Source organism: Corvus kubaryi, unplaced genomic scaffold (genome assembly GCF_017639235.1).
Source record: "Corvus kubaryi isolate FWS band 111438036 unplaced genomic scaffold, C.kubaryi_AGA036_p1.0 37398, whole genome shotgun sequence".
Lineage (NCBI taxonomy): Eukaryota > Metazoa > Chordata > Aves > Passeriformes > Corvidae > Corvus > Corvus kubaryi.
The window spans coordinates 55895702-55917932 of record NW_024581137.1 but is presented as its reverse complement, the minus strand read 5'-3'; the positions used below and the strand labels follow the sequence as shown (position 1 = coordinate 55917932).

Genomic DNA, 22231 nt, shown 5'->3' with positions numbered 1-22231 from the left:
ATGGCCCTACACACTCCATATGGCCCTACACACTCCACATGGCCCTATACACTCCATAGCCCTACACACTCCACATGGCCCTACACATTCCATATGGCCCTACACTCTCCACATGGCCCTACACACCCCTTTGACATGGCTCAGCACTATCCCATGGATAGCACATGGCACTGAAGACAAGGGGACAGTATATTAAGGAATGATTTTCTTGAAATTGAAACACACAAGATTCCAACCACACTGTGATCCCTGATGAAAAATGGTCCAGAGATTTCCAGTCTAGTGGCAATCCAGCTGGGCCTGGAAGCAAAAGCTGTAGGATCACAAAAACTCTATTTCTGCTCCCAGCACCATGATCTCAGCTGGGAGTTACAACGCCAAAGGAATATCCCTGCTCATCTCCCATTAGTTTTGTGTCTAGGGTGCAATGTGGATGGCATTTGAATCTCTCTTTCCAGGAATTCCTCACCAGAAAAATTATTGTTGTACTGTTTGCCTCCCCAGGAAGAGCATTTAGGTGAATATAGCTTGGCTGTGTATTAAAGAAGGATGAGAAAGAAACATCCTTAAGGCTTTTCCAAGAAATGTGCTGCTGGTTCACCCACTGGAGGTTTGTCCTGTCTGCAGCCGTGTCTAGCAAAAAAACTTTCCTTAAATGATTTCAGGGCAGTTTGGCTGTGACACAACACCCTTTCTTTCCCCTGCCAAAGCTGATCCTGAACTTTTCCAATGGCAATGCACTTCCAGGCTTTCAGCCTCACTGATGTGACTGAATTCACAGTGGGTCAGCATCAACATTTTAGCTTCAGCTGCTGCATTGGAGGAAAAGATTCTTTATGGATCCAGAAGCTTGGTTTATGCCTGGAGTGTGAAGATTTTGGTCATTATTACCAACAGAATTCATTCAACCCAACTTCAGACCTCCACAATGGTTGTGTTAATAGGCAAGGGAGAAAAATGGGCATTTGTAACACAACCTTCTCAGCAGGAGGTGGAAGCAGAAATAGGGCAAATTGAAGTTCTGTAAGTATTTGTAAGTGTCAGTGAGTTCTGATTTTGACCTCTTGACTATAAACTCAGTTTCAATATCTATCACTGATAAAGATCTCTCTATTTTATAAGTCCATTTTGAGGTGACATGAATTTATTCACTCTATCAGATGAACAAACTTAGAGAATCCTAGAATGGTTTAGGTTGGAAGGGACCTTAAAGTTCATCTAATTCCAACCTCCTGCCACGTGCAGGGACACCTGCCACTATCCCAGGATGCCCCAAGCTCCATCCAACCTGGCCTTGGACACTTCCAGGGATCCAGGGGCAGCCACAGCTTCTCTGGACACCCTGTGCCAGGGCTTGCCCACCCTCACAGGGCAGAATTTCTTCCCAGTACCTAATCTAAAGCTACCCCCTTTCACTTAAAACCATTCCCCCTTTCCCAAAAACATCTAAAAAGCATGATGATAAAGTCAGAGAAATTCAGCAACGAGCTGAAGAATGAATCAATGCTTGGAAAACAGAGATCAGTGAAGCAGTTTTTCTTGCATTTGCCTGAGAAAAAGCAAAGTTCGATCACAGCTTGGGTCCCCAGGGGTGCACAGGAGATTTGTTCAGATAAAGACTCTACAGAATGGATGCCAGAAATAAGCACAGACCCTGTGTCTGTCATCACATGTCCCTGGCTTCTCCCTCAAAATTCTTTCTTGTTCCTACCATCTCTAATATGAATTTAGCAGAAGACACTTTATGCAGTGTCACATGGATAAATCCATCAGTGCAAAGAAAAGCATCTTTGACCAAAGGGAGATGTATCCAAGCAGATCAAAGCTATCTAGGTCTGTATCCTGCTTAAAAAGGAGCCACAGAGGAAACTGTCAGGTGTAGAGAGATTTTCTTATCTATACCCTTCCAACTCCAGGAATTCATTAGCTTGGATTCAATCCTGGTCCTGTTGTTCTTGGGCACAGCTGCTTCAATAAGGGAGACACAGTGAAGTAATGTCTTCCCAGTGGTGCCAGGAGAAATAACAGCAGATAATTCAAAAGCTCTGTGAGACCAAGAGGCTGATGAGACACTCAATAAAAAATGTGAAACTGAAAAAAAAAACCTGCTCCATCATCTCTGTGTGATGGAAACATAATTCAAAATCTCTCTTTGCATCACCACACTACCTTCTGATTACCATCTCCTACCCCTTATCAGCTTCTTTCCTGTTGATTTACAGGGTAACTTTTAACAAGGATTAGATGTGATTCCCTGTAGGAATCATCACTTCCTTTCAATTCCTTGACATGCCTGGGAATGTCGCTTCCTTTCAACATCTTTCAGAGGAAGGACAGGAGGAGTGGGGCTGGAAAACAAGGGCTTCAAGTTAAAGATTGATTTGACAGTGAGTCACGAACCACATAATCACCAATGAGGCCTCATCACTTCTTTTTCTATTCAAATTCTCCTGCTGAGTTCACTTTTGTCACACCTTGGCTCATTCCAGGCTAGTGCATTTTAAGCACTTTGAACATTAAATTTTAGGCACAAACTGCAGATCACTCAAGGAACTCCCCCACCATTTGAGAGAGAGCCACGTTCAAGGGACAAGTCTGGAATATCCCATTCCAAAAGTGGAAAGCAAGACAGGGACAGGCTGGGACAATTCTTTCATGCCAATCTACAGCTGGAGGTGTTCTCCATTTCATCAGCAGGGTTCTTTCCATCACAATTCAGATTTTTTTGGGGTGATCCAGACCTCCAGCATGACCTACTCAATATATCAGAGCCAGAAGCTAAAGGTGGGATTTGTCTGATCAAACGTAGACATTTAAATGTGATTATTTAGAGCTGAGATGGTCACCCTTAATTCCATATGTGTCCAGAGGGAAAAAATAGACATCGTCTAATCTACACTGAGGAGGGAATAAATGTCTGTCTCAGGCTCTACTTGGTAGACATCCAGAGCTACAAACTGAGGAAGGTGACTTGCTCATTTGTAGTGCAGATGCACTTGCAGGTATCAACATTTAATTAGATAAATCTTCTGCTAAATGCACATAAGCCAGGAAACTATCATTAATATCTGAGTAACTCCTGTGTCAGTCTTTCCTAGCCCCAGGGTTGGGAACAGGTCAGAAGAGTCTGGACAGGAGAAACAGAAATAAAAAAGGGTGCATGTGGATCAGCAGTGAGATTCATCAATTCTGATCTGGCAGAAAACACCTGGAGGGTTGGTGAGAGCTAGAAGAGGGTCCAGCACAAACTGGGGCAGCTTCACAGGAAGAGAGGGATGAAAACTCAAACAGAGGAGATTGGAAACGTTGATGTAAGAAATAGCCTGGCTCCACTGCCTGGGGAAGTTGAGTATGAAGTAATCACTGCTCTCCTTCCTTTCTTGTCTGCCTTTGGCTTTCATTACTCTGCTTTATCAGTTTAATTCCTTCTCCAGAGCAAAGGAGTCAGATTCTGGGTCCTGCTGAGATTTCATTTCCTTCAAATTCTCTTTTTCATTCAGGCTGTAAGTGATGACTGAACGGGGACGGACACATAGGGTCAGCACATGCCCCCTAGTTCTTCTCATATAAAGTTTCCTAAAGAATTTAAAGCATTTAAGAGGAAGAATCCATCATGAAACTAATGGAAAAAAGAAACCAAACAGAAAATCTCAAGGCAGTCATTGCCTCTGAAGCATTAAAGGCATGGCACAGCAGCAGAAGGAGAGAAAACAGTGCTGTGAAGAACAAAGAAATAATGAGCAGAACATCTGGGCAGGAGAGGCAGCGTAGGAGAGAAAGGGGGAAACATCAGAAACCCCATTTGGTCGATGTTTGTGTTCATCAACACAGCAAGGGGGTAAAGCCAAGGCAGCAGAGCTGAGTTCCTGCAAAATGGAGGAACCCATAAGCTGTTCTTCCTATTTTGCCACCCAAGGACAGGGCTTCCCATGCAGAGAATTATCAGTGCAGAAAACAAGGCCTCCAAACAGAGATAAAAATAAATATAATTAGTTATTTATAATTTTAAATAGTATTGCCATTATTGTTTTTGTGCCATGTGGACACCTTGGAGAAGGACTCATGAACTCTAACATTTTATATTCTTGTTCTAAGTCCTGTAGAAATACAGAACACAGAGACTGTTCATGTCCCAGATCCACGTTCTGTACATGACCCTCTTTGTGTCACCTGCCACAAAAGGTGGATTTTTCTTTCACATCACAGTCACTCAGAAACAGTTCACAAGCCCCTACAGACTTCCTAAAAGCTCACAATCCCATTTCATACCTTGCAGCCACAGTGAGGAGAAATAAATTCTCAAAAAATGTGTATACTGAATTGTTCTATGGGAACTTCCATGCAGGAATAGTCAAAGAGGGGAAGACGTAATTGCGAAAAAACAGAATTTTATTCACCAGTCAGGAGGGATTTCTTCCCTCTTTCAGCTGTTTCTGACAAGCAAAGGAGTTATTTCCCATCTTTCTCGTTCTTTGAAAGAAACAAACTGGTAACATTTCTCCACTACCTGCCATCATTAGTAAGTCTTAGTGCTGAACAAACAAAAGTATGTTCAGCAATATTCATTTTCCCCCAATAAGAAACAGTTTGTGTGCAGCAGGAGGAATGCAAGAGGAATCAACACCCTGCACTTATGACTGCTTAACTTCTGGAAAGTTACTGCATCTTCAGGGAGTTTTGTGGTGAAACATCTCGCAAAAATTTAACCAGTAAGGAGGTGATAAGAGTTTTGTTGATATCTCATCCTTTAACTAAGGAGATAAAGCTTTGTTGGGAGGGAGGGTGGCAGGATCTGGCTTGAAGTAAGCACCATATAATGAAAAGTGAGCTTTGAAGTCAGGATTTAAAGAGTTTAGAGTGAAATGTAGTCCCAGAGGTGAAATGAAACAAATTTAAAACATATCTACAAAAATTTAAGAAAAAAATTTAAAATATTTAAAACTTAGAGGAAAAGGACAGCAAGCAGGATCTATGGAATGAAAGGGCTTTCAAACAAGAAATACACCAGAATCCTTCACTGGAAGATTAATCTCTCGGAGGGGATATGGTTTCTTTACTCAAAGCCACATAAAGTATGGAAGTCGTTGCCACAGGATGTGGGGAACAACTCAAAGATGCTCAGCGAGCCTGGGAAAATCTTCCCAGCGATTCAGCCTGCAAAGACTGGGGGAGCAGAACAGGGAGCAGCTGGGTTCTGCTCAGAGTGAGAGCCTGAAAGGATCCAGTCCCTTCCTGCCTGAGTGGGTGATAAAATTTAATCACATTGAGATTCAAAAGCCTTTCCAATGGCTCTGGGCTTCCTCTATCTCTGAGTTGTGTCCTTTCAATTTGGAACAGGCAGGGGGAGGAGTTCAGAGTGAATAGTCCCCAGCTGTCAGGGTTATTCTGGATTTGGATGACAAAGAACAAACTGGCTGGTGAAATGGTCTCTATTCACCTGGGGAGTTCTATGAATTCCTGAATCCAAACAATAGCCATTGCATAAGAAGTAGGGCTCATGATCAGCTCCTGGCATCATTCCGGGGGTAGGGGATGAGAAACAGGCTTTTTTTCCCTTTTTTCCTTGCTTATGCCACTTCTGGACCAGGGAAAAACTGGGAAGCTCTTCTGTAAAGCACAAAGAGGGTCTCAAAACCACATCCCTGGGGGTGAAATGAACTGCCTGAAGTACACGGAGCTTTTCTCACTTCCACCACAGCACACAGTTTGTCTGCCCAGAGCTGGGCAGCAGAATAGAAATGAATTTATGCATGAGATGAACAGCAGGACCCTGATGGAAACACTCCCCTCTGATGGAAACACTCCGAGCAGCTAAAATGCAGAACTGTTTGCTTTAGAGGACACTGGTAACACAGATATCTACGCTCTGCCCTCCTTTACTTCTGCACTAAAATGTGCTGCAAGAAAAAGGGGAGGCAAATCTCCCCTCCTTCATCACACACAATGTGTTTTATCGGCTTTTCTCTGCGGTTTTATCAATTCCAGTCACAGCAGAAGCAGTTTGGACAGGACTCAGTAAATGGACCCTGATTTCCAATTAGTTCCTTTGCCATTCTTTGCCCTTCTCTCCTTGGTGCTGGCCACAGGCAGCTGCTGCTGCGGTCAGGAGGAAATAAGACAGGATATTAAACTATAAATTTCTTCACTCGCTGCCTCAGTTTCTTATCTCAGCAAGTATCCTTCATCAAGATTACAGAGATCCCAGTGTTAATCCCTGTAAAGGGCTTCGGATCATGGGAGAGATGCACAAATTATTACTGAGACGAGGAGGGAAAATGAGCTGCTCCAGAGCAGCACTTTGTGTCACATCCTGTCCCCAAAGCTGCTGTCACCCAGGAAAAAATTATCCAGGTGTCTTTTCTTTTTAATTTTCTTTCTTCCTTTTTTTTTTTTTTTTGGTTTTGTAGACATTTTGTAACTGCATTACCTAAAGTAAAGAAACAGATTCCTGACCTCTGATAAGAACCAGGAATGGTTCTTGTGCACTCCCATTGATTGAATTTTTGTCCTTTCAACATTTCCCCGAGCTCATTCAGCAGCAGTGATGCTCCTCTTGCCATGAAGTGTTTGCTTTGACACTGCTGAAAACCCCTCCAGGCACCACAGGAAATGGTGAAAAACACTTTGAATTGTCAGCTCAATGTGCATGAACTGAAACTCACCTGGAGAAGAGTCATTGAGAGGGTTCAGGGCCGTCGCCCTCCGGATCTTCTCCAGACAAGTCTCTTGCTCCTTTTTAATGATGCAGTTGGAATGGGTTGCTGAAACCTGAAATATGGGGGGAAATGGGAAAAAAAAACCCCAGTTACAAAATTAAAATAGTTACAGTTACAAAAAAACCCCAAAAACATTTAAAAAATTAATGGTGAGGTTATCAGGAAGCATCGGGAAGATTTAAGGTTCCATTACAAGAAAAAAAAAGAAGGAAGAAGAAAGAAAAATATCATTCAAAGTTGAACAAAAACTGTAACAAACATCATTTTCTTTCCTTCACTTTTACTCTTCTTTTTTCTTCTTCTAGCAGGTCTAAGGCCAAATGAAGTAATTTAAATTCTCATAAATTATTTGGGGATTTTATATTGTTCCTCCTGTCAAAATGTGATTTCTAACGTGTTTGCTTTTTTTTATTTAATTCCTTCTTCATAAAAAGCTGAAACAAGGATATCTTTTAAATAGGGAAATAATTTAAAGAGGAATCAGGAGTCAATTTAGGCTTGGTTTGATCCTCCACCAGTTTCTTGTGAGTCTTTGCACAATTCATTAAAATCTCTCTGGAATCCAAACCAAATTAAAAGCTGTTTCTCTTATTCTTTCACCTTGTTCATTCCTCAGTGTTAACTTTATTTATTCCCAGAGAATTCACAGCAAATTCTTTTGCCAAAAAGAATACAATGCCAATTAAACCAGGCTGGCTTGATCCAAATATTTTCCTTCTTTTTCTATTTTTCTATCTTTAACTCTCTAATACACCCCACTACAACAAAAAAGTAAAGGGGGAAAAAAGAAGGGAATAAAAATTTTGTTTATGAGAGGAACTCTGCAGGCAACACAATCCAGGCAATCCCAAAGCAGCAACAAAATAACAATGTGACCCATTTCTGGAAATCAATCCAGGATTTCATTCCTATAGCAGCCAGGGGCCAGGGAATATCATTCAAGGAGAATAAAAACTCAGGTTTCATGAGATCACTTTACAGGGGCACAGCTGAGGTTCAAACCCCACTCAGTGAAAAACACCATGAAAATCAGTGCCCTGGCTGAAGGTGGGCAAGGTCCTCCTGGTTCACTGGAGCAATTTCATTATTTCTTATTTCCCATCCCATTTCCTTCACTCTTGACAATGGAAAACCACAGAGGAAATGGAGTGTGACCCGTTTCCCCTTATCTGCTAAGTAGGGACAAGGAAACAGGGAAAGAAATACCCAAATTTAAGCTACTCTGGGTTGTTTTGGAGCCCCATCTGCACACTTCAGCTTTTCTTCCCTCACTTCCCAGGGAATGGAGTGAACAGTTGGGATCAGGGATGCACCAAAATACCATCATGCACTCAACACACCCTGACAGCAAATCCCAAGGCACATGAAATCCTTTCAGCAGCTAAAGTGGCTTATAAAAAAGGGGGAGAAAAATTTTTACACAGGCAGATAGTGACAGGACAAGGAGGAACAGTTTTAAAATAAAAGAGGGGAGATTTAGATCAAGACTCAGGAAGAAATTCTTCCCTGTGAGGGTGGGCAGGCCCTGGCACAGGGTGTCCAGAGAAGCTGTGGCTGCCCCTGGATCCCTGGAAGTGTCCAAGGCCAGGCTGGAGGGGCTTGGAGCAGCCTGGGATAGTGGAAGGTGTCCCATGGGAGGAGTCTGGAATGAGATTTCTCTTTAAGGTCCTTTCTAACCCACACCATTCAGTGAGTCTGTAATAATCCAGTTTGATGGTGCTTGTGTTGTGCTTTTGTTTGTGTGATGATGCTCTGAACCATCTGCACACTTCCAGCTTTGCAAAAAGCCACCAGCCCTATTTCAGGGACAGAGAGGGTTGCTTGATGAACTCTCCTGGAAAGCTTTCCTCACCATTTGTAGGAACTCATAATGCTGCACAGTTTCATCATCTCCGAGATCCCAGTAATAAATTTCAGCTATTTTCCCCCAAGGGACACACCAGGCACAACTACATTATTAGATTTGTTTGTCTTCAAAACAAACATGGTTCTGTTTTAAGGGCTCCCAAGTGCCTGGAAAAGATAAACTGTCACAGATCTCTAGGATCTCCCAAGAACATAAGGGCTTTTGCTACATCATCCCTTAAGCCTCCCCAAAGATAGAGAAAATTGCATTGGCTGACATTGAAATTCTTAGAATATATTTTTAAAAGATAAAAGGGAAGTAGCAAAGAAACCCAGAGTTCTGCTGCTAGTGCAGGTTCACTCTTCACAGTTGCCCAGGTGTGAAAAGAGTGGTCAGGGGTTGTCTCAATACACAAATGTGGCAGCTTCTGTACAGCTCACCAGGTACCAGTTGGAAAAGCTGTCATTTAGTAATAATATTGTTATTATTATTACTATTATTACTATTACTACTACTGCTAATAATAATAATGCATTGTCTATGCAAGCAGGATGTGACTGAACAAAAGGAAATATTTCTTCACACAGTTATTGTTAACTTGCAGAACTTGCAGAACGCTTCAGCTTGAGACTGTGGATGTTAAATGCTACACACAGATGCAGATATTTATCCAGAGTCCATCAAATGATGGAGGTTAGGGAGACACTAGCACAGGTTATTCCAGGCTGCCCCTGGATCCCTGGAAGGAAGTGTCCAAGGCCAGGCTGGATGGGGATTGGAGCAATCTGGGATAGTGGAAGGTGTCCCTGCCCATGGCAGGGGGTGGAACTGATGATCTTTAAGGCCCCTTCCAACCCAAACCATTCCGTGATTCTATTCTAGAATACTAAGAAACCCACTATGGCCATGTCCTCAGAGACATTTGACAAGCAGGTTTAGATTCAATCCACAGTGAAAAAACAAAAGAGTGTGATTTATCCTTACTTTTTTTTTGGTATCTTCTTTGCTAGATCTGTATCAAAGCCAGGACTTGATTGATTATAAAGCAAGCCAAAGGTTAAAAGCTCAGACTTTACTGTTCTCCTTGCAGACTGGCACATCTAGTCAGATGTCTCTGCCTAAACTGATTAAATTTAGTCAACCGTATCTCAGTAAGTCTGGCTTAGGAGGCTCAGGTGGGGACAGAGAGAGCACCAGAGCCACGTGCTTCACCTGTCCCTGCAGCTTTGCTCAAGCTTTCAGTGCTGCCAGATTATTCTGGTGTGACTTCCCATAACCGACTCTGTGCCATTTTGTAGCACTTCATCAACAGATTTTACAAAAATAATTTTGGGGAACATGGAAACTGAAAGCAAAGGAAGGGAGGAAGCATCAACCTCAGTGTCAGAGAACATGAGCTGCCTGTCATCCATCCTAACAAACAACTCTGTATCTGGGAAAATCAAAAAGGCTTGGACTGTTAATAACAAAAGGTTTGTCTGTTGAATGCAGAGAGGCTTTAATGTTATCACATTTTCCTGAAAGGATCCACGGGTTTGATGCTTCTCCATTGACCATGGAGTGGTAGAGCCTTTAACCTGCCAAGTCAGGCCCAAGTGGCAGTGTAAGCTTGAACTCCACGGCCTCCTGATCCCATTTCTTTTGCCCCGAGGACATTTGCAATTTCCTGTGTTCAGCAGAGACAGTCTGGTTTCAGTTTCCCAGAAGAGATCAATGATGTGTGCAGTTAAAGTCTGTTTTGACACGCACTAGAAAAACCAAGAATCCAAGTCGACAGTGCATGAAATTCACAGGTTTTTGAAAAATTTATTACTCTCAATGAAGTGAAAGATTTTGACTCACATCAGTTTAGAAAAGGTGTATATTCATTTAGATACAAAGACAGCAAAAGGGTCAGTATCTGTTTAGTTCTGAGAGAACACAAGAAGTTGGCAGGACATTGTAGATGTACAACAAATTCAGAGCTTTCATTTTCCTTCCTTGGCTTTTATTAAGGTGGCCAGCACAAATATAAACTGCTATGTGCTGTGTGTAATTTCCAGCACTTAACTCTTTGCTCTTCCTTTGGCATTATGGTAAAATTAATATCAGATTTTTATATTGCAACTTACATATTTACAATAAATTTGGTCTATACATTTATATTTTTATATATATTTATAGAATATAAATTTGGTCTATATAATTATATATATATACCAACAGTGCAGAACAGTCCAGCCACAAAACCTGAACTGTCTTTGACTACATTCAGTTATTCAAAAAATACCATTTTGCCCATTTTATTCTCAATAAGAATATCACAACTACTATAAAACTTGATTTCCCTGCACGAGTCAACTCAGTGGATCTGCAGAAGTGAGATGTCACCAGTATTCCTGAGAAACTCCAGGGTCAGAAAATCTGCTTTGAAGTCCTAGTAATGACATGATGGTGAGCTGGGAATTCATTTGGCATTTCTATAAAGACCAGACCAAATATGGTAATTCAGTACCACTGGCTGTTCTTTCCTCTTCTGCATTTTTGTGCTGCATCTCTGAAGTCCTGACTTTTAATTTTTTTTTTTTTTAAGGAATGTGAACATTTCCACTCCATTCAGGATATGTCATATCAGGCACTGTGACAATGAGAGAGGTAAAGAAGGACAGGCAAGAATCAACAACAACAACGACAGCAAATCTTCATTAAATCCTTCATGGATATGGGTTTACATCAACACAAAGATGAATTAGGGTGTGATTCAACTTTTGCCTAAGTGTTGTTTCTAAAATAATGCAAGAGAGGAGTTTAATCTGCAAGGTACATGAGATCACTCACTTCAAGCTGAATTATACACATTTTACTAATTGTTATGACTTCCAGTATTGGAAAGTTAGCTTCAAGAATGATAAATTGTTCTGTGAGCATTGCCAAAAGCAGCTCACTTTGTCATGGAAACAACACCATTAGATTGAGTCCCCGTTCTCACCAAGCAATGATTCAGCTGGTCAAACCAGGGCCAGGATTGCAAAATGTTGTGTTAAAAATAGAGGGGTTTGGGAAGGAGCTCTGATTGTCTGGATTTTCTTCCAGAACTGATTTGCATCATTGCTGAGCCCCACAACACCGGCTTGGCAGTCCAACAAGTTGCTGTCCCCAGAAAGGTCTGAGGTTTGTCACTTGACTGCATTTTTTGTCTTCTTGTGTAAATGGCACCCAAACCGCTGTGATTTCAAACTTCTCACTGAGTGAGGGGGTAAAGCCATTGGGAACTCATTCAAACCCAGCCACAATGGTGCAATCTGCAGCAGAGTTTGGATGCCATGGTTTAAGCAAATTGTGCAGGGAAAAAAAAAAAAACAAACACACCAGCAGAACCCGCTGCCAAGAAAAGGCATCGATCCCTTTCAGAGTGGCTGCTGTGAATTTAAGATATGGGCACCTTCTACCACTGATGGCTGCTGGAGAGATGCACATCCCACTGCAGATGAAAAAATAGCAGTAGCACATTCAACAGTTCCCTTCTCTCAGTGGATGCCTTCTGAAGTGAATGCTCGACAAAAGATTTGTGACACAACATGGGGTAAACCTGGTTTTGAGTTTGCCTGAACTGTCTTTTTGTAGTATCATAGAATTATGGGATGGCTTGGATTGGGAGGGACCTTAGAGATAATTTTTTCCAATTTTCCTGCCATGGACAGGGACACCTTCCACTATCCCAAGCTGCTCCAAGCCCCGTCCAACCTGGCCTTGGACACTTCCAGGGATCCAGGGGCAGCCACAGCTTCTCTGGGCACCCTGTGCCAGGGCCTCAGCACCCTCATGGTAAGAATTTCTTCACAATATCCAATCTGAACCTACTCTCTTCCAGTTTAAAGCCATGTCCCTTTGTCCTGTCAGCATAGGCTCTCATAAACAGTCTCTCTCCATCTTTCTTGAAGGTTCCCCAGTTGTAAATCCCCTCTTTGAGCATTGTGAAGCATTCCCAGGAGAGCTGAGGACTTCCATGGGAAGTATCATCTTGGATCAAACCAACTTATCCCTATCTCTAACAGCAGGTGATGCTTCTCAAAGCCTTGTACTGGCAAGGATGAACCACTCACTGGAAAAGTGATTAAAAATCCTGCTAGACATAATGTGCTTGAGATAAGAGTTTAACAGCCCTTCTGATCGCTGATTTTATTTCATAAAAATGGCTTTCTCCAGAAATTCCTGAGAATTTCTTCTCCAAAGATATAATTCTGAAGTACAACTCCCAGTAGGACAGGTTAGATTCTTCCTTCATTCCTCAGAGGCCAACACAGGGTAGAAAAGCTGATAATCTCCTGCCAGCATGGCAATCCCCACTTATTTTTCAAATTGTTCAAAGGAAAGGGAATTTAAGAAATCGGGGTCTACTCCCTTACAAAACTTTATGGGAAGATTCTCACCACTTTGAAAGCTTTTAATGTGGAGCAAAATTGGGTTGCATGGCCTCACTGCAGGAGATCAGGGGTCCAGGGCTTGCAAATATCACTGACAATCGCTTCCAAGGACACTTCCCAGCTCCTGACACAGGTTGGGACATGGCAGAGCTGTTGGCAAAGAGAACAGCCCAGTGGGGATCCAGGGTTTGGCCAAGTCTCTGTCACAGCAAGAGATTTCCTGGATGGGGGGTTACAGGCAAGTCATGCATATGTAAATTGCTGGAATTTGTGATTGACAAAGGAGGATATATAATGAGTATTTTTTTCCTCTGTGGTCAGACTGCTCCAGCCTCAGGTAACAATTTCAGATTTAACACAGAAGTTCAGATTGATCAATTAATAAAAATTACTGGAGAGGAAGTTGAAGGGTGGGATCCCTGTTTTTTAACACATCGTGCCCAGCTGAGAAATGAGGATTTATATTGACATAAATCTGGGATGAGATGTTCAGATTCAGCTGAACACCTGAAATGAGGGAGCTGAAATAGAAACACTTTGATTTCTGAGCAATCTGGGACACGTGGTTCATAGAATCTGAGGAACTGCTGATCCAGAGGGGTAAACCTGTAGGTGACCATGATCCTGCTTTCCCAGCTCCCAGATTTTCTCTGTTAGATCAATCTGCTGCCTTGGCAAAATGACTGGTTACTCTGAAGCCTGAAATTCCCATATAAACTCTGAACAGGGGGGTCCAGATGATCCTTAAGAAGGTCCCAGACCATCATTTTTACAGCTGTATTTTCTGTCAGCAACAGCAACGCAGAGGCACGTTCTCCTCTCCTATCTTCTCCAGAGGATTTTCAGGAAAGGTACACCTTTTTCACTCTTGAGGTAGCGCTGGCAATACAGGAATGTCCCCTGTTTAAAGCAGCCCTGGAACTCTGTATCAGCCGCCAGAGCAACCCAAAATCAATAGGATGTAAAAGATAACCTAAAGCTTTAACCTGCTTTTCCTGGTCTACAGATTTTGTGTTTAAAGCTTCAGTCCCTCCCACTCTTTGCCTTCACCCAGACATCCCTGTCTCTGGTGGCTTTCTCTGAATGATGGCAACTATCCATCACAGGTGTCTCCAGGGAGAATCATCATGGAAGCACAGGGTAATTCAGGTTGGAAGGGACCTCCGAAAGACTCCAGCTCAACCTTCCACTGGGAGCAGGGTCAGAAACAGGATTGGTAAAGCTTCTCAGGGCTTTTTCCACCCAGGTTTTGGAAAACTCTGAGAATGAGGACTGCACAACCTCGGTGGAGCTTACTCCAGTGCTTACCTCTCCTCAGGGTGAAAAGGATTCTCTCCAGTATGACCCTCCCTTGTTTCAGGTGACACACACAGTTCATTTTCCTGCCACACATCATGATGAGAGACCCGGCTCTTTCCTCCTCTTGGTCTCCTCATAGATAACATGAGGCTGCTACAAGGTTGCCCCCAAATTTTCTCTCCTTCCACCAGTAAAAAAAGCCAAATTTCCTCATCCTCTCCACACAGGCCATCTCGGTGTCCCTCCTTTGAACTTGCTGTTGTTGGCTGATGAATTTTATATTTTGAGGAGCCTAAACTGGATGTAATATTCCAGAAGTAGTAGATTTAGATTAGATATTAGGAAGAAATTATCTTTTGTGAGGGTGGTGAGGCCCTGGCACAGGTTGCCCAGAGAAGCTGTGGCTGCCCCTGGATCCCTGGAAGTGTCCAAGGCCAGGGCTTGGAGCAGCCTGGGATAGTGGAAGGTGTCCCTGCCCATGGCAGAGGGTGGAACAGGATGATCTTTAAGGTCCCTTCCAACCCAAACCATTCCATGATTCTGTGATTTTATAAGTGATCCATCAAGTGCGGAGTAGAAGGGAATAAACACTTCCTTTTATCTACTGACTTTGTTCTTGTTAATTCAGCCCAGGACACTGTCGGCCTTCTCTGCTTTCCTCAGGACTCATGCAAAGTGTGCAGAGTCAGGGCTCCCAAAAATACTTGTGTGGTTCATCACACTGCGTAGAACTGTTGGGGAGGCTCTCTGAGGGAATCTGTGCTAACATCAGGCCTCTCTCACCGCAGGGACATCGGGAAACAGAGAAGCTTTCAGGAGCTCTGCAGCTGTCGTGCTGCTGGATGCCACATTCATTTGCAAAGCCAGCTCTTGTCGCTACTTGTTACTATTTGCCCATTTATACTTCATTACATTTAAACAAAACCCTGAAGAGAAAAGGTCCCCGACAGGAAATTTGTTTTGTAGAGGCTCCCAGCAAGTTCAGTGGGAGCCCCATCTGAGTCACACTTGGAACAGGAACACATTGATGAGCAGCTACAGCAGGCTGCAGAAAAACTTTCTACGCACACACGCACATACCCTGCCCAGGGGAGGAAGCTTTAATTAATCTGCTAATTAAATTAAAGCTATTTGCCCTCAACTATCACACACGCTCTTCCCTTTGTCTTTTCCCTGCAGGCAGCTCCAGCGAGTGCCTCGTGCTGCAGATCTTACTCCAATATTCCCTAAAGGGGCTCCGGGAATGGGGAGAGCACTGGAGAACAGAGGCAAACAGCTTGTTACAGCAGTGGTAATTGGGAGTGCTCAAGCTTATTCTCAATTTTCCTCCTTCTTTCAGTGCTCAGAGACATTGGGTTGGGTATTGTGCTAAAGTGGAGGATGAAAAAAAAGTTCCCTCACTACTAAAAAACCCCACTGAGTTCCCAAAAAAATCAAATCTTTGCACAAAAGGCTGTACTTAGAGTTGTTTTCTCAGCAAACCTTTCTTTCTCCTTCTTGTTTCTGGAAGGTTTCATCACTATTTTGCTGTAAAAACTCAAGGAGGGGAATAAAGTTCATTTTCCTGAAGAAAAGAAGGGAGCAGAGTGAATGGGGTATCAGAGCACCAGCGTGGAGCCCAGCTAAAGGGATCAGAAAGGAAAAGATGGGGCAGCCACAGCTTCTCTGGGCAACCTGTGCCAGGGCCTCCCCACCATCACAGGGAAGAATTTCTCCCTCATATCTTATCTAAACCTGTCCTCTGTCAGTTTTAAACCATTCCCCTTTGTTCTATCACTATATGCCCTTGTCAAAAGTCCCTCTCCAACTCTTTTGGAGGCCCCATGAGGTGTCCTTCAAGTAATCCAGTTTAGGGGTAAGGAAAAATTTACTTGGAGTTTTAAAAGGTGATGCAACCTCCTCCATGGGGAAAAAAACCCCAAAACTTAAGCAACCAAACCAAACCAAACTGAAAAAGAAAACAAACAAACAAAAAAACCCCAAAACAAAACAAAACAAAAAAACCAAAACAATACAAATAAAAAGAGAAAAAACCGAAAAAATAAGAAAGGGGGGAAAAAAAAAAGGTGAGATATATTAACATATTACTGAAGCATGGCAGAAGATATTGAAACCGAATTTTCCACACAATAAAAAAATCCAAATTTTCCCCCTCTGAAGTCATTATCCACCGTGATCCTTCAGTCTGGGTTTATACCACAGAGAATGATACTAATGCCACTTTTATTAGGTAATCTAGCAAAGCAGAGTTCCTACTTTCATGACTGTCTGCCTACCGAAGGGCACCTTATCTCTGCTTTTAGGGCTGTCTCAATGCTGTGCTGCTGAGGAACAGCAGGAAACACCTCTCTCACAGCCAGTTAATGTTTTGGACGCTCAGTTTTGATCAGTATTTATGGCTTAAGTTATCAGGGTGAAAACAAAGAGAGACTTGCAGTGTCAGTGTTTGTTTCCTGCTGGCAACAAAAATGGGATCCCAAGGTGACTCGAGTGGCAGCAGATCCAGCACTGGGGAACCCCATCCCCATCCTCCTTCGTGGAAACTCTTATCTGTGCCTTATTTGTTCACCTTCAGCACCCCAGGCTGTACAGGCCAGCAGAAGTGCTGTGTACATGGTTGATCACCAGCATTCAAATATCTGGAAACAACTCTTGAACAGAAACTTTTCAATGCAGTTCTCAGGAAATAAAATCTCTGGTGGTACACAGTGATGTCCTGACAGTGAATAACCAAGCCCTGGGTAGATAAATCCCTGCCAGAGGAGTGATCAGTTCCACCAACACAGTTCCCCCACTGATGCAGCAGGAGGGATTTGGTATGTTTGTAATTCATAGTTGTTTAACCACACGTAGCATCTCTGTCTTGGGCATTTGTAAGCTTAAAAATGACAATTTAATGACATTTAATGATGCCCTGGACACCACTGAATGTAGGAAGACACATTACCTGTTTTATAGTGTTTGTCTCATTAAATGTTTTAATTTCTCCATTAATGCAGATTAACAAATAATGACTTTCAGCTGGAGATTTGGCCTTTGTCTTTAACCCTATAACCCTATATATTATAGTCATATCATTTATATTTTATATATATTATATTTTCAGAGCCTGAGAACATGCAGCTCTGGACTAGGATTATGCCTTTTGATCTGGTTGCAGCACAAATGTACCCCTCTCAAGGACATGCAATGAACAGGTGATGGAAAATAGCTTTGGACCTCAAGTCCCCATGCCTGATGTTTCAAAGGAACAATAAAACCACAAAATTCTTTCAGAGATGCCATAAAAGAGAGGCCCAGACTCACAGCCAGCAGGGATCTGTGTATTAGCCACAAAAAACCCAAAATAAGCAGTAATTAATTACTGACATCTTCACAAGAGCTTGAGAGACAGGGAAACACAATCACACCCAGCTCCTTTCTTCAATTACAAGAACTGAATTCCAGAACATCTCAGACAAGGTATAACAATTAGAGGGGTTTTCTTTTTACACATTTTGAAAAATTCAGACACATCCACCTCAATCCATTTTGTGAGGAGTTAGGAAGAGCAGATACAGGAGGAGAGCGGAGATGGAACCAGGAAATGACCAGAAAAAAAAAAGACAGATGAAACCACTGGTCCAAATTACACTCAGGGCAAAATATCCAGAAATGTTTCCTACTAATATCTGGAGCCTTCCTACACCCTAGAAAACATTCCCTGGTTGAAGCTGACCCTGAACACTCACGATTTTAATTTTTTTTTTTTTTTTCACATAGCTAGGGAATGGGATCCCCAAAAGTTGAGATTTTGGAAAGGTAAAAATTTGGACTAGAATGGAACAACATAGTTGAGAGCAGGTCTTGCTGCAGGTGTGTTACACATCCAGCTTCCTCGTTCTCCTTTCCAAATTTTTTCCTGTTTTTTTTTCCCTTTCCTAACATTTTATGTATCAGTATCATTATTTATTATTGCTGTATCAAGAATATTCTGCCATTGTAAACTCTAACTTAAAATGCTTATGAACCATGATGTAAAAATGCAACTTACTACTAAATCCTGCAAGAAGCGCATTTCCTATCCGTGTGTGAGTCCTTATCCAAAGGCTTTGCTTCATGTGGCATCAGGATAGGAGCATAAAATGTGTGCAAAAATGAATTTATCATACATGCACTGCTCATGAGACCTTCTTAGAAAATCCTACCAGTGATCACGCAACATTTCCTGAGCCTAACCTCTAGGAGGTTTCGAAAAGTTCAGAAATGTCTTACGAAATATCACTGCAGAATTACTAGAAAACAAACTTAAACCAACAAAACCCAGTGCCAGATTGCATACCCGCCCTCAAATCTCTATTTTACTCTTATTTCACTGTGGGGTAGGGTTTGATTTAAGGAGGGACGACATGCAGGGACTGAGATGGTCTTCTGTTACCAACAGATCTCCCCCTTAAAGGGTGACTTCATTCCAAACAAACCAGCAGGACTTGGATGCATTTCAAACCCTGACAGATAAGCCACAGGTCTCACTGTCAGAGCCTTGTCATGACCCAGATTCTGCTCCAACATGTTCTGCCTTTTGTGCTACACAGAAATTTCCTCAAAGGGACACATCACTAAATAAGGACAGATTCGGGGTGGATTTTATTAACCTGGCAGTGCAAGTCCTGTTGTCCTCAGCTCCAACAAGGTGCAGCAGTTAATCTGCATTTAATAAAAAGTTCATAAAAAGGCATTTCTGAAGTGTTGGCAGGTACAGGGACATTGTGGATGCAGAACTGCTGGCACAGGGGCTCTCTCCCAGGGTAGCAGATGCCTCAGCTGTGCTGTTTGCAGCTGACTGCAATGCCCAGGCTTTGAGACTCAGATCCTTTTCCATACTTAAACAAGAGAGAATTTTTCTTTTTCAGGAAAGGGAAAAAGAAAAAAAAAAGGCTTTAGAGCCGAAGTATAAATGGTTACAGCTCTACTTTACAGATAAGAAGTGCTGGCTGATACATTCAAGCGTCTCTTCCCCAATTTAATGTGCTAAAGGTGTAGTAAAAGTGTCAATAACTTGGCACCCTGGAGAAAGAGGTGAGAGTTCTGCTGGGGTTTTCGTGCATGTCATATTAATGGGGTCCTTGACTGTTGACTAAGAGAGCCCAATCTTATGTATTTGAGCTTGAAAATGCTGGATACTACTTCCCCTGTGACATGGAATTACAGAACATGCTCAGTTGCAAGGGGCTCGCAAGGACCATTGAGGACCTGCACAGGATGTCCCAAAAATCCCACCAGGTGAGAGAGAATTGTCCAAGTGTTCATTGAGCTCTGTCAGGCTTGGTGCCATGACCACTTCCCTGGGAAACCTGTTCCAGTGCCAGACAAACCTCAGATAGAAGAAACTCTTCCTGACACCCAACCACATCATAACCTCACTGACAGTGGTTCTGCAATCCTCAGCCATCCCTGATGTCCACATGCTTTGATGTGTCTTGATGTTTTATCCACCCCAGCAGCACAAGCCAAATTTTGCCTCTTTCTCAGTGGTGGCTGCTGAAAGCCACACAAAAATTGCAACCCAACCTCAGAATACCTTCCCTGGCTGGCAGGGCGGCCATGAGTTCATACCTGTGTCTTTTTCTTAGTACACCAAAACCTCAGAAGAGGTTGCTGCTCAGTTTCAGCTGGATATCCCCAATAAATGCCTGCCCAGGACCTGAAGTGCCCAGAATTTCTCATTATTGACCTTTAACAGTTTCATTTTCACCTTCCTGCTCATGTCCAGGTGCTAATTTCTCTTGTGCTGGTGAATTTCCAGTTACAAAAAAAACTCAGTTCCACCATGTACTTTAATTTTACTTCCCAGGGAGTCTAGGCACAGGCTGAGAGAGCTGGGGGTGTTCACCTGGAGAAGGCTTCAAGGAGATATTTGAGCCCTTTCCAGTGCCTAAAGGGGCTCCAGGAGAGCTGGAGAGGGACTTGGAACAAGGGATGGAGGGATGCAGGAATGGTTTTAAGCTGAAAGAGGGCAGGGATGGATGGGATATTGGGAAGAAATTGCTCCCTGGGAGGATGGGGAGGCCCTGGCACAGGGTGCCCAGAGAAGCTGTGGCTGCCCCTGGATCCCTGGCAGTGTCCAAGGCCAGATTGGACAGGGCTTGGAGCAGCCTGGGATAGAGGAAGGTGTCCCTGCCCATGGCAGGGGGTGGCACTGGATGGGCTTTAAGGTCCCTTCCAACCCAAATCATTCCATGATTCTGTGATTCTCTGACTATTGTCCATCTAGAGCCAGACATGTACAATGGAATAAAGACATGCAGAGCATTTTTTCTCCACTCATTTAAAAAAAAAAAAAAAAGGAATATAGTTCCAAAGCCCTTGAAATGGTAATGTTAAATTGTGGTAATGTTCTAATTTATTCAGATTGAAGTTAACAGAAAGAAAAAAGTTTAATGTTCCAGGGAGAATGACAGGATCAGAAATGGGAGCAGCTATTTTGGCTGCTTTGATTTCCCTGCTCTCAGAAGCAAACATTAACACATGTAAAAATTCTCTGTATAATACATGCTGAAGAGAGAAACAGAGCAGGGATTCCTCTGCCAGGAGAGCAAATTACTGTCATACTTCAGCTAAACAAAGATGTGAAAGCAAAACTGGTGAAACCTCTTTTATATTGTCCCTCACGGATTATTCTGGGTGATTCCAGTATGTTAACTCATTTATTTGATCCTCAAGATTACTGAGTTCAGAATTTCTACATTACACCTTTGATAAGAGATAAATATTTCACATTTTCACACGTGGAAAAAAATCACAAAGCTCTGAATAATAAAAACAATGTCCCAAAATGCCAAAAAGCCGTACTGAGAACAGAGTTTTCTCTAGATTAATGTTATTCATACACATGCCTGTCAAACTCCCCTTTTTTCTTCCTTGCAATACATTAAATAGGATTTAATTCTTCCCCAGTTTTAAGAGTTATTTTACAACAGCTTCTGCCAGCTTCTGCTTGGTGTTTGGTTTTTTTCCCAGATCCATGAGCACAGCTGGAGAATTGCCACTGCACATTGCTCAACATCCCAGAGCTGCCCTCTGCAGCAGCACTGTGCAGTGGGAGCTGACCTCAGTACAAGATGAGCCACCCCTAAAATAACTGATTGTCATTCACAAGGTGGCATTTTGGATTTTGTTAACAGAGCTGTGGGAAAAATCCAGGGATACAAAAGGGAAAAGAAGTTTAATCTCTATCTTTGTAGTCCCTAAATTCAATAGCTGCACAATTAATGTTGCAACCAGTAGGTTACAGTGTGAAAACCAATGGAAAATAAACTTTATTATTTTTTGTCCCCATCTACTGCTTTAATTCACAGAAAAAAAAATTCCTTGAATATTAAAATAGAACCAGCAAATAGTTGGATTAATCTAATAAATAAACTGCTGTGGAGAAGGGAAATGTAAATCAATGCAAAATGAAGGCACTGCTTTGCAACAACACCCAGGGTATCCCCAGCTGCTCTGCCATGTGCTATCCATGGATATGGATTTTGGGGGTGAAAATAATTTAGATACCAGCCCAGGTACAAAGAAGTGTGAGGGAAAAGGCAGAAAAATAGAGATGTTTGATCATCACTTCAGTGCAATGAATTAATGACCTGAGGTCGTGTTTCACTCAGATCCAAGTGATGAAATTTTTTAATGGTCTGAGCTGCAAAAGAGACGGAATATACAACACAACATTCCTTTTATTTTTATTTCAGGATAGCTGAAGATATAAAGCTCAGAATGTCTGAAAGCCAAGTGTCAGCCAGAGCTCCTCACCCCTGCACAGATCTCCAGGCAGGATGTGCTTCTCCACAATGCTGAGAGATCAAACTCCTTGTACGTCACACATCTACCCTTGGCACCTCCACTAAGGCTTAAGCACACCTTGGCATCCAATGGATTCCTCTTTCCACACCTTTCAGGGACAGGGCAGTGCTGCTGGTCTCTGACACAGGGAA

At 42.6% G+C, this 22231-nt stretch overlaps 1 protein-coding gene across 9 annotated transcripts in view; it reads right to left on the bottom strand.

The window, feature by feature from the left end:
* ADCYAP1R1 (ADCYAP receptor type I) overlaps positions 1–22231 on the bottom strand; it is a 144566-nt gene that overhangs the window by 81011 nt on the left and 41324 nt on the right. For all 9 annotated transcript variants that reach the window (XM_042043073.1, XM_042043072.1, XM_042043076.1 and 6 more), the window contains one exon: positions 6663–6768. In XM_042043073.1, coding sequence (XP_041899007.1) covers positions 6663–6768 — 106 coding nt within the window. The remainder of the gene's footprint in view (positions 1–6662; positions 6769–22231) is intronic.